Source organism: Acyrthosiphon pisum, chromosome X (assembly GCF_005508785.2).
Source record: "Acyrthosiphon pisum isolate AL4f chromosome X, pea_aphid_22Mar2018_4r6ur, whole genome shotgun sequence".
NCBI classification, from domain to species: domain Eukaryota; kingdom Metazoa; phylum Arthropoda; class Insecta; order Hemiptera; family Aphididae; genus Acyrthosiphon; species Acyrthosiphon pisum.
This window is the reverse complement of record NC_042493.1, coordinates 69,497,655-69,513,236: the sequence shown is the minus strand read 5'-3', so window position 1 is coordinate 69,513,236 and position 15,582 is coordinate 69,497,655. Positions and strand designations below refer to the sequence as shown.

The 15,582-nt window shown below is 27.6% G+C and overlaps 1 protein-coding gene across 1 annotated transcript in view; it reads right to left on the bottom strand.

Moving 5' to 3' along the window:
- The window catches only part of LOC100167780 (AT-rich interactive domain-containing protein 4B-like), a 27,963-nt gene extending 18,503 nt beyond the window's left edge, over positions 1–9,460 (bottom strand). Inside the window, exons 1-10 of the mRNA XM_029488806.1 lie at positions 9,382–9,460; positions 6,682–6,795; positions 6,541–6,603; positions 6,364–6,457; positions 6,108–6,294; positions 5,805–5,999; positions 4,515–4,594; positions 4,332–4,453; positions 4,043–4,180; positions 2,696–2,814 (exon numbers count right to left, since the gene is read on the bottom strand). Of these exons, the coding sequence (XP_029344666.1) occupies positions 2,696–2,814; positions 4,043–4,180; positions 4,332–4,453; positions 4,515–4,594; positions 5,805–5,971 (626 nt within the window). The 5' untranslated portion in view covers positions 5,972–5,999; positions 6,108–6,294; positions 6,364–6,457; ... (1 more) ...; positions 6,682–6,795; positions 9,382–9,460. The remainder of the gene's footprint in view (positions 1–2,695; positions 2,815–4,042; positions 4,181–4,331; positions 4,454–4,514; positions 4,595–5,804; positions 6,000–6,107; positions 6,295–6,363; positions 6,458–6,540; positions 6,604–6,681; positions 6,796–9,381) is intronic.
- Positions 9,461–15,582: the final 6,122 nt, after the last annotated feature.

The following is a 15,582-nucleotide window of genomic DNA, read 5'->3' as shown; positions in this document are numbered from 1 at the left end:
TAAAAATTTAATTTGACTTTCTTATAGATTTTTTTTGTTTGATAAAGGTAGATAATCTTATAAGGAATCTTGTAACCTTAGACTTAAAACTAATAACCGTAGACTCGCGAAATTTTCACCAAAAATTTATACCAGTATTTCAACTTTAACTATTTCGGTTTTCAAAGCCATGATAATTTTTTCAAATTGTATAAATATTTTTTAGTTAGAAATTCATAAAAGTTTTTTTTTTTCATAGCTAGAAAAGAAATTTTATTAAAAGGTTCCCAATAAAATATTCTACTTATAACAAAACAATTAAGTTTAGCGTTAAGTAACAATTTATTTTTAGGAGCGTTTGAATAGGTGCTAAAGTCGGTTTATTTTTGTTCTAATTTTGGAGACTCCTCCTGCCCCCCCCCCCCCCCCGAGACACCCTTATTAATCACTCGATTTTCTATCGTATTCATCAGTCCTTATTCTATTAGCTATAAAAATTTCAAGGAAGCTAAAATGGGTAAGATCAAACTGTCAGTAGCTCCTTATGAGAAACCTTGTTTTCCTTAGCTATAAAAATGAAATATTTTTGAACTGCTATTATAACAACTTACGAGGAGCCTTTTAATACATTTCAAAGCTAAAATGACCTAATGAAACATTTTTATCGATATTTATAGAAAAATACTAAATTCAAATACCTATAAATAGCTCAAAAAGTATTATACCGTATACAGAAAATGCTAAAACAAACATCTGGTGAAAATTGATGTGGGAAGATGTTGTAAGAAAATACGTGGAGGCACTGAACTGGAAGACTGGATTGGAAAGCACAAGTAACTAATAGGGAAAGTCTGAGAATTGGATGTGTGACAGCGATGGTCTTGAAGGCCGATTAACTCAAGAAGAAGAAAAAGAAAAATGGTAGATATACTTATAAGGAATCTGGTATTACATTTCCAAATCATCAAATCTTAGATACATTTTTTATGAATTTATAACTCAAATTAATATGTAAATTTTTGCAGTTATGATGAATTTTATCAAAACTGTAACTTCAGACGCTCCTGAAAAATTATTGTGAATTTATGAATTTAAACTGAATATTTTATTTTAAGTAATAAGAACTTATGGGGAATCTTGAGATCATTACATTTTCGGATGGAAAAGTGCATCAAAGTTAACGGGAGTCACATTCTCACATTGAACAACTGTAGATAAAAATAGGCTTTCAAAATAAAGTGTATTTAATTATGATTATTTTACAATGTAACACAACTTAAATGCATGTTAATAAATTTGATAATTTAAAACTTTATTAACCCTAATTTTGTCATTATTTTAACATTTTTATTGGTTGACAATGTAAAATAATACATTAATTAATTGTGTATGTTAAATGACAACAAATAAATATCACCACTGTTTATTTTGTAGTGTTCTCATAAAAATTGATGTGCCACATTTTTTTTTTTAGTAGATGATTCGAGCTTGAAATACAACTTGACCATTTATTTTTACATTTAAGATAATGTTCCAAAAATAATTTGTATAAACCCAGATTTTCAAGATAGAAAAAAAATTTCAAAAAATCTTCATTTGGTCATCACACTGAGTACACATACACTAGTTACCTCATCCATTTCAGAAACACCCTGTATGTACAATGCACCTACATTTATATCTAAATGCAAATCAAATTTTAAACTTATATTTTAATATTTCTATTGGGTGTATTAATATACGTGAAAAATAAAAGAATTGCCTTAAGAATACTAATAACTAATAAATATTGAAAAATACAAACAATTATATTAAAATTGTATATTAACGACATAACAAAACTGTATGTTTAAAGTAATGATATTATTTAAGGAAGAATTTTTATGAAAATTATTAAGAAAATAAATACTATACTGATATTTCATAAAATTACAATTGATTTTTTTAACATTTAACAATCAGTATACTGGGATATATATATAAAGAAGCTTACTAAACATTTTACTAAGAATAGCAACATTGTAGATTTATAATTATAATTAAATTAAATTTTTTTATTTTAGCCTAGATAAATATAATTAACTAGCTGATCCCGTGCACTTTGTTGTTAAATGTACACTATTCTATATGACTCAAATTTTGATAAATTTTTATTTAATATTCGGTGTATTGTGTTCAAAACTTCTCTTAAATTTTCTTTTGCCTGGAATAAAAATTCTGATTTGCAGCAATATATAATCAGGTAGGCAATCTGTCGTGCTGTTTGTGCGTAAGTGTATTATTTAACTTTTAAGTATCAAAGTTATACCAAGTTTGTCGTTTTTAATTTAATTCTACCTACGGTGGATTAATATAATTAATTAATACAAAATCCTAACCTAACTTAACCGCACTAAAATCTGATGAGCAAAAAAAACCAAATTAAACCTTTTTTAAATTTTAAATCTTCTTCCCAGAGGTCTAATCTATTATTATTTTAATCAGCAACAATAAACAACATTTTGTAGCCTCTTTTAAGCCTCTGTTGTACTTTTGACATCCAGATTTCATACTTTACCGGTGGATTTTCCTAAAATTGTCTTTCATAAAACCTTGTCCAATTACGAACACAATAAAAAAGAATCAGCTAAATCGGCTCAGCTGTTCTCAATAGATGAATTACTATACCTTTTTGACACAATTTTTACATATATAGATTATAAATAAATAAACTTACTGTTGGTAGCAATGTTTAACAGAAAAAAATGACTGTTGTTCATGCCCAGCTTTATCCGCAACAAACTTCCATAGTTTACCTTTATTTACTTTATTATACCCTCCACAATTATTGACAATCTAAAAATAATTAATATCATTAATTATTATTAGTCAGATAAGTGGATATAATTTATTAATACTATTTAAAAATTGTAATTAAATAAATCAAGAGAGTTAACTAAAATTACTTGTTTGTTTTTCAGAAGTATGTATAAAATAGAAAAAGTATGTCGTTTCTTTTATAGTTATTGTTTAGCACACCTACCAACTATTTTTATAATTATCAAAAGTATTTTTAAGTATTATTCATTTATTCAAGCAACAACTTGTTGATTCATAAAATAGCAGTGTTGGGAAGGAACTTTTATAGAAGCGTGGCTTGGAACGAGTTCGTTTTAAAATATTGGAACGAGGAACGGGAAAGAGTTTCCATATTTAAGGAACTTGAATAAAATTTTCGTTCCTCAAATTAAGAAAAAAAAAAGATGGAAGTTATTTTTATGATAATATTTTCTAGAATATATTTAGTGTTGGGAATTTGGCATTACTTCATCAGTCACTAGTAAATATTAAATTACCACATAGTACAATATGCAATATATATAATATATTATATATTTATATAAAGTATAGACAGTGTCACGGACTAAGATTAACAGGACTGGAAACGAACCTTTATCTAGTCTGTGAACAGTGTTCATATTATATTGATTATCAAATAATAAAAAAATTCTGAGTGAAGGTGTGAGTTATTAGTCAAAATAATAAACTTCTTACTGGGGAAAGTTTTACCATCATTAATCGATGAAAATTTCAAGTTTACGCTATACAATTTTCGAATTCTAACAAATAAACCATATAATTTTTGTTAAAAACCAGTGCTCCTTAGAAACGTTTTTCCATCACTTTCTGTTAGTTTTGAAAGTAAAAATTTAGTTTTATTATTTTGAATATAAAAATAGCTGATTATTTATGGTTTAAAAGTTGGCCGCAAAAAAAAACGCCATTGACAACTGCTCAGATTGTAAAAAAAAATTTAAAGGAATGGGAACGTGTTCCTTTTTAAAAGAAACTTTCCCAACACTGTAAAATAGATAGATTTATTTTTGTAAAAGATCTTACATAAATAACATTGATGCAAATAGAGTAAAAGAATTTAACATTTTTTATGCAAAAATAATAGATTTTAACGCCCAATTTATGTGTTGAATCACTTGAATCACTACAACTGGCTATTTACTCTCCAATTATATCTTATAAAAAGCATATTATATTATAGTATATACAACATTAATTAATCAAATACCTTAAAGAGCTTATAAAAATCAACATATTTCTCATTAATCATTGGAGCTTGATTAAGAGGAGTTCTCCGATCATCCATAAATTTGAATAACTGTGCGACAAAATGATCTTTTTCTTCAATTGTTTCTTCATCATAATTCTTAATAATAAATATTGTATTAAACAAAACACATCAATAGTAAGGTGTATATTTTTTAAATGAACAATCATTTTTACAATATTTCAAAACTAGTGGGAAATACATTAACATAGTAATTCCACCAGTTATTTTTAACATAAAATATACTTACATTTCCATCAAATACTTCACTATCTGGTGCAATACAAATTCTATTAACACCAAATAACAAATCTCTATCCCAGTGTGGTGGGAGTTCGTCTTTGTCCAGAAAGAATAGGGCTTTTTCGACGGCTAAAAAAATAATAATGATGATACATTTGGATAGAATCATATATACACAATTTAATATTACCAGTTTTAAGTGTAGGATTTTCCACTCTAGCACCAATTTCTTTTGTAAATTCAGTAGTTTCTTTTTTCGGTGCCATATAGCTGTATTTATAAAATATAATAGTTAGTTAATTAATCTAAGAAACTTTGGTATAGTGCCGTATGCTATCTACAGGCAATTTATTGTATGTGAATATTGTCAACGATTATTTTGTGTACCATCAAGAGATAGGTAAACAATAGTGGCGCCCAACTTATTGACGACCTGAGACATTTTTTTTTATTGTGCGTGTGGCTTGGTACCTCAACCTTGGCAACTTAAAATTTTTTTTTAAAGTTTATATACGTGAAGTACAACAGTTTAGTGTTTTTTTAACGAGTTAAAATAAAAAACCTTTTGGTGCATATTTTGGATACAGAAGTATCCCAGAACGAAACTGTGTATACCGAGTGCAATTACACATATGCGTTAAATTGTCACTGAAAAGAGGACGCTTGTGCCACGTGAGTAAAATATCTAACCTACCTATAAGCCGATATTGTGACTACCCCTTCCTGCCAATAGTTAATTAATTTCTAAAATGTTAAAAATTAACCTAAAACTATTTTGAAACATCTCATATATACTCAAACTTGTTAAACCATACTATATTATGTTACATGTATACTGTATAATGTATAGTGTATACTCTTTTAGGATAACAAATGACAAAAGTGTGAATTTTTTTTCTCTTCCTTTTCTTAATTTTTGTATAAATTTCTTGCATATCTTTGAATTTAAAATATGAGGACATATTTTTTTATAACATAAGGGAGTGTTATACGTGCTAATATTACTTTCTGCTTAAATAGTTTTATGTTTCATATTCAAAATAATAGGCCAATGAAGCAAATGAGCTGAGGCAGCACCTTCTAAAATAATATTTAAGAACGTTTGCACCACGGTAGAGGAACAGAGCAAGGCCCGTATGTTTATAGTCGATCCATCGAGACTCATATTTTTCGTATGTTTGTTTCATATTTAATAGTTTTTTAATAGTGTGAATATTATTTTGTGTACCATAGAGAGATAGGTATACGACAATGCGGTACAACAAACCTACTCGAAAAGCAATCATAGGAAGAATACTGGTGTTCAGTCTATCAGACCGAAGTCTTTGAAAGTTTTAAAGATACATAAAAGATACATTTGTATAAAACGATTATAATTTAAATGATAACTGTAAAACTTCAAGCTCCAATAAAACTGTTTAGGTAAGTTAAGAATATATTTTTTCACGAAGATAGCATACAAAACTTTAGTGGTGCTTACTATTTTCCATCCTTAAATGAACGAACTAGGTAGTCTTCTGCGACATTAGTTTTGACTGAGGATTGTGAAGTGGGTGCAACTATCAAACCAGGAAACCAATTGTCTTTTACTTTCTTTTTGTCATTAGCTTCTACACAAACTACTTTTCCAATATCTTTTTCCTCCATTGCTGAAGATTCTTCTTCACCACTTTTCCTTTATTGTGCAAAACAATTAGTTAAAGTTGAAATTTAAATATGCAAGTAACTACTATAACAATAATTGAGAACACAGTAAAATATTAGTATGTAAGTAAGCAGTTACCCAGAACTTTTTTTATATTTTTGACTTCTACGACCTTGCACAATAGTGGTTCTTACAGGTGTAACTCCAATATGTTCAGGGTGTGTTAATGGAAGTTGATCCAGAGTAGCACTAGCCTCAAAATGTCTTCCACTTTTAAGACACAATGCAGTTCTCTTTAAACATGTTATGTCGCCGTCATCAAATACTGCAAAATAACCAAATTAAATCTATAAAATATAAATATAATAATAGGTTAGGTTAGGAAAATACATACCAACAGTGTATTGACTACAATCTTGAATCTTTTGAATTGTTGCTCTAACTAATTCTTTTTGATCACTACATTTTATGTCAACAGTAGCCCCCACCTTAATGTAATAAAAAGTATATTAATACATATTAAGCATATAGGTATAATATTTTTTATTTTATACAGATTATAATTTATAACCTTTAATTGTCCTTTTACTGCATCATCCGTAACAAATGTTGATATCCCATTAGAATATTGAACCTTAATAGAAAAATCACATTTTTATAGCATGAACATTTACAAAATTAAAATGTTGTTATGATAGATTAATTGACGCACTTTGCATTTTACTGTTTTTGATATTTTTCTTATTTTTGCTTCACAAAATGCCCCTTTGTATTTGGCACTTACTTCTGTTCCAACAGCAAGAAAAGGCGGTTCATTCAAATTCACCTATGTTTTATAAATAAAATATTATTTTTTTATATTTAACAATAACAATGTAGTTTTGAAGCACATTAATAATATAAGCACTCTTAAATAGGAAGTCATAGAATTCAATAATTAACTGTATGCATGGAACAATTGTAAACTAAGACTAAAAACTAATAAATTCAATGAAATATACAATACTAAACTAACATTGTTGATACTATCATCTATAATTAAATGTTTAATATAAGTCTACTCTAATTGCAAGATATTGTTCAAACTATATTATATGTATAATACAGTTTATTTAATATTTGTATAAAACATAATCAAAAATAAGCAATCATTAAAAAAATTTAAAATATTGATGAAAGATAATATAAATATTAATTAATTTAAAATTCGCAGTTGATATTTCATCAATCCTTTAACACAGAAAGACTGATTTCTTTGATCAAATATTCACCTTTAGTTAGTAGTAAAATTGTACACTAGGTATAATTTCAAGCTGAGGAATAACAAGAAAACATTTTTTTCTCGATCAAACAACTGAAGTTTAAATTACATTTAACTAACATTAAATTACATAGTCAAAAGTGTATTGCAGCATACATTATTCACAGGTGCGGTTCTAGGACTACATTTTTGTATGGGCAACAGTAGATTTATAATTAGGTTTTAACTGCGAATAATATTCCTTATTTCCTCCTCCTTCCCCAATAAGGGGCAACAGACATTTTGGTATGGGCAGCTGCCCACCCTGCCCATACGCTAAAACCGCCACTGATTATTCATATTACTATTGGGTGGATTGAAGCGTAGCAATCTATCCCCTAGTTTGATGAAATTTGTTATTGGTATCTAATATGCAACTAGTTGACCAATCTTCATGAAACTTGGAAATATAAAAATTCATCAATATCTGTAGGGTGTAAAGTTTGGCGTTTTTAGATGCTGTCATTAACTCCCTTTAAAATTAAAGTATTATAAAAAATCTATGACATAGGTACCCTAGATCAGCGTTTCTTAAACTGTGTTCAGCGGAGATCACTTCAGGGTTCTGCGAGACTCTCATTAAAATTTAAACTTAGAAGTCCTGTTTGTCTGTTATTTAAAATATTTTTTGAATTAATTACAGTATACACATTATTACTAAATTAAATTATTAGAATTTTTATTGCAAATAATCCTTACATAAAATGACTATAAAAACAAAGTAGGTATTCTATTGTTGAGCTGTAATAACTTATTGTTGAAAGCTAAATAAAAAATCTAAAAACCTAAAAAAATAATAAAAGTAGGGGTTCCACGATAAAAGTGGACTTAAAAAAAAGTTCCATGGAAAATAGAGTTTAAGAAATGCTGCTCTAGATAACAATCACACCTATAAATTTTATAAAAGGTCGATTCAATCTAATTTTTAAACTAACGGATCTGCTGAGAGTAAAATTTGCTGTTACGCACTTGTAAGATGGAAACAACAAATATCTGTGTAGTGTCCTCTCAATCACCTAGTGTGGAAAATACTTAATACATTTAAAAAATAGAAATATATATTTTTTTCTTTTAGACAGAATTCAAAATAAATTTTATCGAATTTTCTAATAACACTATGATGTATGTAAAAATCAGAAAAAATGCCTTAAAAATCTAAAAATAAAAGTTTAATTTTTTATTCTCTGATAATATATGATATTAATTATGTGCTTAGATAGCATTCTTTTAAGGACAAAAAAAAAAATATGCAATTTTGCATTGAAATTCGCTTCCTAGTAATTATGATTGGATATAACTAATTAGTGATCTACTGGCAATTTAATGTTTATAATTTTAAAAAAAAGTTTAATATTATTTTATATTTTTATTCTTTTATATACACAATATTTTAGTATTATAATTGACTTATAACTATTATAATATGTCTTGAAGAATTTTACAAATAGGTAACATAGGTCGTAAAACCTATGCCCGAAGATGATGATGTCAACAAGAACGTAATGAGCCAGTTAAAGACACTGAATATTTAATTAATGACCAAAAATGTATAAGGCTTTGACTAGCACCATTGATTATAAATACTATAGGTTGCTCACTGCTGCACAAAATATGCTATGCTAAATCTACTAGCAATCATGGTGTTATTATCCAGAACTGACCAGGTAGCCAGCGTTTAAGATACACTACCCAGTCAGTTCTGGATAATAACACCAGGTTTGCTAGTAGGTTTAGCGTAGCCTATTTTGTACCACAGTGAGCGATCTATAGATTCATAATCAATGCTAGCACCAATCACTCCGCCTTAATTATGTCCACTGCCACACCTAATTTATAATCAATAATATATGATATTGTACTTGTACTACCTAACTTCAACACTACAATATAAAATTTCTAAAGGTTCTAAGAAGATGAGCTAATCATTAAAGTTGAGCACTTAATTTAAATATATTAATTATACCATGGTATTTCTCAGAATTATAAAATCTAGTAATTTCAATCTTATTGTTATAACTAATAATGAATAATGATTAAATAATATTAAATGTTATATATCTATGATCTAAGTAACATATATTATAATAGTAAATATACGACCATACTACGTACTGATTTCTATTTTAAGTGTTAATGGAATAACAAGTAGGTACATGTAGTAGACCTCGTTCATATATCATCTTTTTCATTCTGAAATCAACCCATGGATAAAAACAACTAGGTTCATTTATTTACTTTTTATGCAGTAAGTGGAATCATTACCAAGTTGAAAAACCAACAACTGAACAGTTGCTCCAGAATAAGTAAATATAATAAACTAAAGTTGCCATTCATATTTATATTCCATAATATCTTAAAATTCCTTCATTATAGAACATTTAAAAATATCAAAATAATATTATCAGTTGACATATTATTAACTTTCTTATTTCGTAATATAAAAATATGATTATTCATAACATGAAGACTAGAATAAGGAGACCAAACTCGTATGACTGCCCACATGAAAAACATACTGAAATGAGTCGCACGATTAAACAGCACAGACTGTACGCTAGGATTGCTACTTTAACCCGTGTAGTATAGAATAAATTATTCATGTTTTATTTTGCGTTTTTTGGAAAATATATGCATTATTTTGAACCCTCTTTAGATTTTATAGGTTGTATGATTACGCATTTATGCATGTGCATATGTATAACACTTCCTCGTTTAGGGACGTTATCAGAAGCAAAGTTAGGTCTCTTTATTCTAGTCTTCATGGTTCATATTAATCATATAACATCAAAACATTGGAAGTAAAATAATTTTTAGTGATAGAGGTACTTAAATAAATAATTATTATATAGGTAGGTACATGAGTCATATAATAAAATAAAATGTAATATATTTTATGATTTTAACTCCATCATTAATGACAAGTAAAAATAAATACTTATAAGTATTAATAGAGAATATTCTTTCAAATGTATTATTAATTATCATTCAAAAGTATTCGCTAGTATATAAATTCAACATATATTTTTAAACAAGAAAATTATTTAATAATTATACATTTATACATAAAAAAATGTTGCCTAAATTAGTTAACCCTTGGTTAATGGCAACTCTAGCTCTTATAATATAATTATAATTGTAAATTTAAGCCAAACAAACTAACATTAATTAAATAAATCACTTGAGAATAAAACTATTAAAACATTTAATATATTTATTAGGATACCTATATAATATTGAACAGATTATTTTTAAATAGTTAATATTTAAAAATTATTTTTTAATTATTTATCATATTTATTATTTTATTAAATAAGATGCAATAATAATGTCATAGGAATAACAGGATTACACTATATAGTTACTATATAGTCTGATACAAATGTTTTAAAAAACTACAAAAAACAACTGATAATTTACTTAAATACAATTCTTAATATTTACATCTAATGTAATTTTTAAATTTGGCTTAAACTTACAAAGTTCACTATTTAACTTTTTCATGTTATTTAGTTTATTAGTATTAAATTATGTATGGTAATATAAATTATACAAACCATTGTCAATATGGGTTTTTTTTTGTATGTGTTGCAACAATGATTATTTCACTACACAATCTAAAAAAATACAATTAAATAACATTAGTAGGTACATTATTTTACAACTTTATAAAATAAAGGGAAGCATAAAATAACATTTAAAATGTTTTAAATGTGGTGCATTCGTAGTTTTCATAATATACCTATGCTTCGCACAATGTATAGGTAATAGTGTAACTGAGTGGTATGGTGGCCTCAAAGAATCTGAACAAAGATGTAGGTGTAGGATAGGAAATATTTGTAGTCTCTGTAGTATATACTTGAGCTTGTAATAGTTATAAGTAGGTAATTAGTAAGTCAGATTCAAAGTCATAGTCAGCGTTTTTCAAGAAAGATCATAAATGGTATGCTAAAAAATCTCCCTTAAAAAAAAATCCAATGTATCATTTTTCACATTAAATATTATTGGTTTATTTGATATTAATTATAAATAAGTAATAATTCTAGGTACATTTTTCATTTTCTTTTTGGGCATTAAATGTTTATATTATTATCATTTTGTAGTGCCTAATAAAATAAAATTCAATACATGTAAAATAACATTTTTATTTGTTAATTTATTATTAATTTATATTTATACGGACAATGTTCAATTTTTGAAATAACAATAACAATAATACCTAGTATAATAATATTTGACAGTTAACACATATTTAAATAATTCAATATAAGTAGTACAATTAATACAAGGAATAAAATAATAATAAAAATTAATGGTTACATAGATATAAAACTTAAAAAGTGAGGGACAGAGTTGTGTGATATAAAATAATATTAAAGAAAATTAAATAACAATCATAGTGTTTGTTAATTAAATGATACCTTATAAAGGGTATTAAAAATTTGGTTATTTTCGCAAGACAACAAAATATTTAAGGCATCATTTAACATGTACTTCTGAGAGAAATGTGGTATATAAAATAAATCATTATACTGTAAGTCATAAGTATTGGTTTTAAAATTTATTTGGCTAAGTAAAAATGCAACATTAATCTCGTTGTTTATTAACTAAAAAAAAGAAAGTTGCTATAAGAATTATTTCTATGTATTTTTAGTGACTCTAAATGTAAAATATTTAAAACATGTTTGTATCTTGAGTGGGAAATTCTTAGTATATAAGATATAGTGTATATCAATCGAAGGATTTTATTTTGTGTTTTTTCAAGTTGGTCACTGTGTCCAATGCTGTTATTTTTCCAAATTATAAGAGCATATTCAAGATTTGAGCGGATAAGTGACGTTTGAAAGTGAATGGATCATTGAATTTTGAGAAATTTAATTTTATCATACCAAAAACTGATAGGGCATTTTTTAATTACTAATATGTGTATGTTAAATTATAGTTTTGTATCAAAAGATATTTCAAAGTATTTTATCACATGTACACATTAAAACTAGTGTCTGAAATAGAATAATTAAAGTTGAATGTATTACACATTTGCGCTCATTAAAATAATATTATGTTAAAATTTGACATTTATTGATGTTGAGTGAAAGGCCATTAGAAATGCATCACTTGTTAAATTCAGGTAAATCTTTTTGTAGGAATAAATTATTATCTAGGATTGGCAAAACCAATTTTTTGTAGTTTATGAGTTAATAATTTATGGTTAACACTATCAAACGCTTTCATAAAGTCAGAATACATTACATTACTTTTTTGACCTTAAAAGAAAGATTCAAGTATAGCATGTTTGATAGTTATTAGGTTAGTTACCGATGATTTATTACTACAAAACCCATATTGGTGTGGTACTAGAATTTTTTTGAAGATAGGAGATTTTGAAGAAGTTTACAATTAAAAATGTTTGAAAATATTTTAGGAAGGATAAAGATTATTGATATAGGCAATAATATAAGACTAATGATTTATTTTCTTTTTTATGTATATGGTTGATATAGGTGGATTTCCAAACAAATGGAAAACTACCATTTATTAGAGAAGTATTAAAAAGATACATAATAGGTGCGGAAAGTATAAATATGCAATTAAATAGAAATAATAGAGATAAGCCGTCAGGACCAATAGAGTTTCATTTATTTTAATTCGATTTTTGAGATCAGCATCTTTTCTGATAAAAAAGTGAACCTAGTTGGTACTTTTGGGAGGTCAAAATTGAAAATTCCAAGTAGCCAAAAACTATCGATAAATTACAAAAAACCGCTAAAAATGGGATTATAATTTCTAATGATTTGTATATCACCATAGTAACGAAGAAAAAATAATAATATTATAAGGACTACGCTAACCGCTCAGAATCGTTTTTCGTATACAATCGTTTCTCATTGTATTCAAATATAACACATTCATTACAACTACTGTGTAGCAGAGCAGTACCCACTTGTCCATCTTTTTATAATTAAGAATATTTAGATCACTGAAAACTTCAATGAGTTCTTTGTGGAGTTTGTTAATAGAATCATTAGATACAATTAATTTTTTTGTATTCGTGTTATATAGTATTTTTATATACGGAAGAAAAATAATGACTAAACAAGTCAACAATTTCTTGACCATTTTTAGCTGTTACGTGATCGAGGGACATAGAATTTGGTATGCTAGGTAATTTAGAGTTGAGGTATTTTATGGAAGATAAACATTTTTTGGGTTGAGATTTTAGAGAATTTTGAGTAGTATTTAAATAGCGAGCGTAATCTAGCTGTACCTAATTTAGTTTACTTAGAGCTTTACATTGGGAGTGAGTTTAAGAAAATGTTAAGTAATCACATATGAGATATGCATAGGTGTAAATATAGGGGGGGGGGGTGGCTTTAGGGGTTAAGCCCCTCCCAAAAATGTCCATAGCCATCCAAACATTTCCTACATTTTGTTTTAAGCTTATTCAATATTATCAAAGTAAGGCCCTATTAGCCGTATTAGCCCCCCCAAATCTCAAACGCTATTTGCGCCTATGGAGGTATGTAGGTATGAGAGTTTATGAGCTGTATCATAGACTATGTGCATATGTCGAGTAATCAGTAAAAAATGTATAGTCCCGGAAACCACCGAAATGGAATAGCTGTCTCTGTTCGAGATTAGCCAAACGGAGGACGAAAACCGTTCAGAGTCGGACAGATAGACGAAATATTAATAATAATAATAATAATAATAATAATAATAATAATAATACTAGTAATAATAATAATAATAATAATGGACAAGCGAACTGCATTGTGTAATGTTTATGCTTACCGGCAATCTGTCTCTCATAGTGAAGGGAACGATGTAGAACGAAAATCCGTTTTTTGCAAAACTCTGCTGTGCCGACCGCAGTCGACGATAACCGAAATACGTATTTCAGTCTGTGGATCGGTTCTGAGTGACAAGAATTAAGAATTTAAGAATTTTTGACCCGCCGCCGAGAATGAGTGTAGCACAGTACTACGGTGCAGGACGCAGGTCGCCGGTCGATATACGGTGCACGGACACTCGGTGGACGCTAGCCTGTAACATGATAAAAAGAAATGGCGGCGTCTTTTCTACTATGCAGTATGGCCAACATGCGTTTGTAATTTTGTACACATGAACAGTGTCACGGAAATTACAATATTTGTTTATATATGACATATTATAATATAGGTATATAAAACAACCTTAGATATACGACACTCTATATTAGTAGGCACGCCATGTATAATATCTCTAATCAAGGTAATTATAATACATTGTAGTTGCACTTCATTATCCAAATAACATTTGTTGAACTATCGAAATAAAATGGTGGCCGAGAGCGGATTCAATCAGATTAGTTTATTATATCATAAGCCTGATTTTCTTATAAAATAATATACAGGGTGTAACAGAAATATATGACAGATTTACGTGTAAATCATACACAAATCTGTCATATCTTTCTGTTACACTCTGTATTATGATAAAATAAAAAAGTGGGTACCTAGGTGGATGTCGCTCTGCTGTACAGTGGGTTACAAGTGGGTCAATGCATAATAGAGTATATTAAACTTGAATTCAATGATAACATATTATCATTGTATAAGAAAAACGATTGTGAGCAGAGACGGTTTGTCAGTCTGGATATAATTTTATATTGTTATTATTTATTATAGCCTGTAAGTTGAATCAATATTATATTATAATAATTTTGTATTCGTTTCTATGGTGATATACAAAGCGTTAGAAATTAAAATCCCATTTTTAGAGTATTTCGTAATTTGTCGGTGGTTTTTTCCGTGGAATTAAATAACTATTGAGAAAATCGAAAAATTACCTCTCTAAAGTACTTATTTGATCCAATTTGCTAAAAGATAAGATATTATAATATGTAGAAATCAAAGGATTCCTTCTGGTAGAAATCTTGTATACAGGATATATATAAAAAAAAATAAACACCATTGTAAAACCAATAGCTTCCTCGCTCCGCTCAGAATCTAAAATATTAACAAAAAATAAACAAAAGGTAAAAAAATAGGAATTTCATATTGCAGTACTATTAATAAAACGTTTTAAGAGAAACCTAAGTGCTCATTAAAAATGGCTTACTAAATTATTATCTATACGTAAAATCATTGTATACGCGTAAAGGCATTGATATCGCTAATATCATAACTTAAGGCGCAATTTCAACTTTTGACTTGGGGGGGGGGGGGGGGCTGAATATATTAATAGGCAAGCAGACCATTGCAACATAGCATTTTATAATTGTATGTCCTATGTTTTTGGGGGGCCACGGCTAAGTTTTTTTTGGGGGGGGGGCTT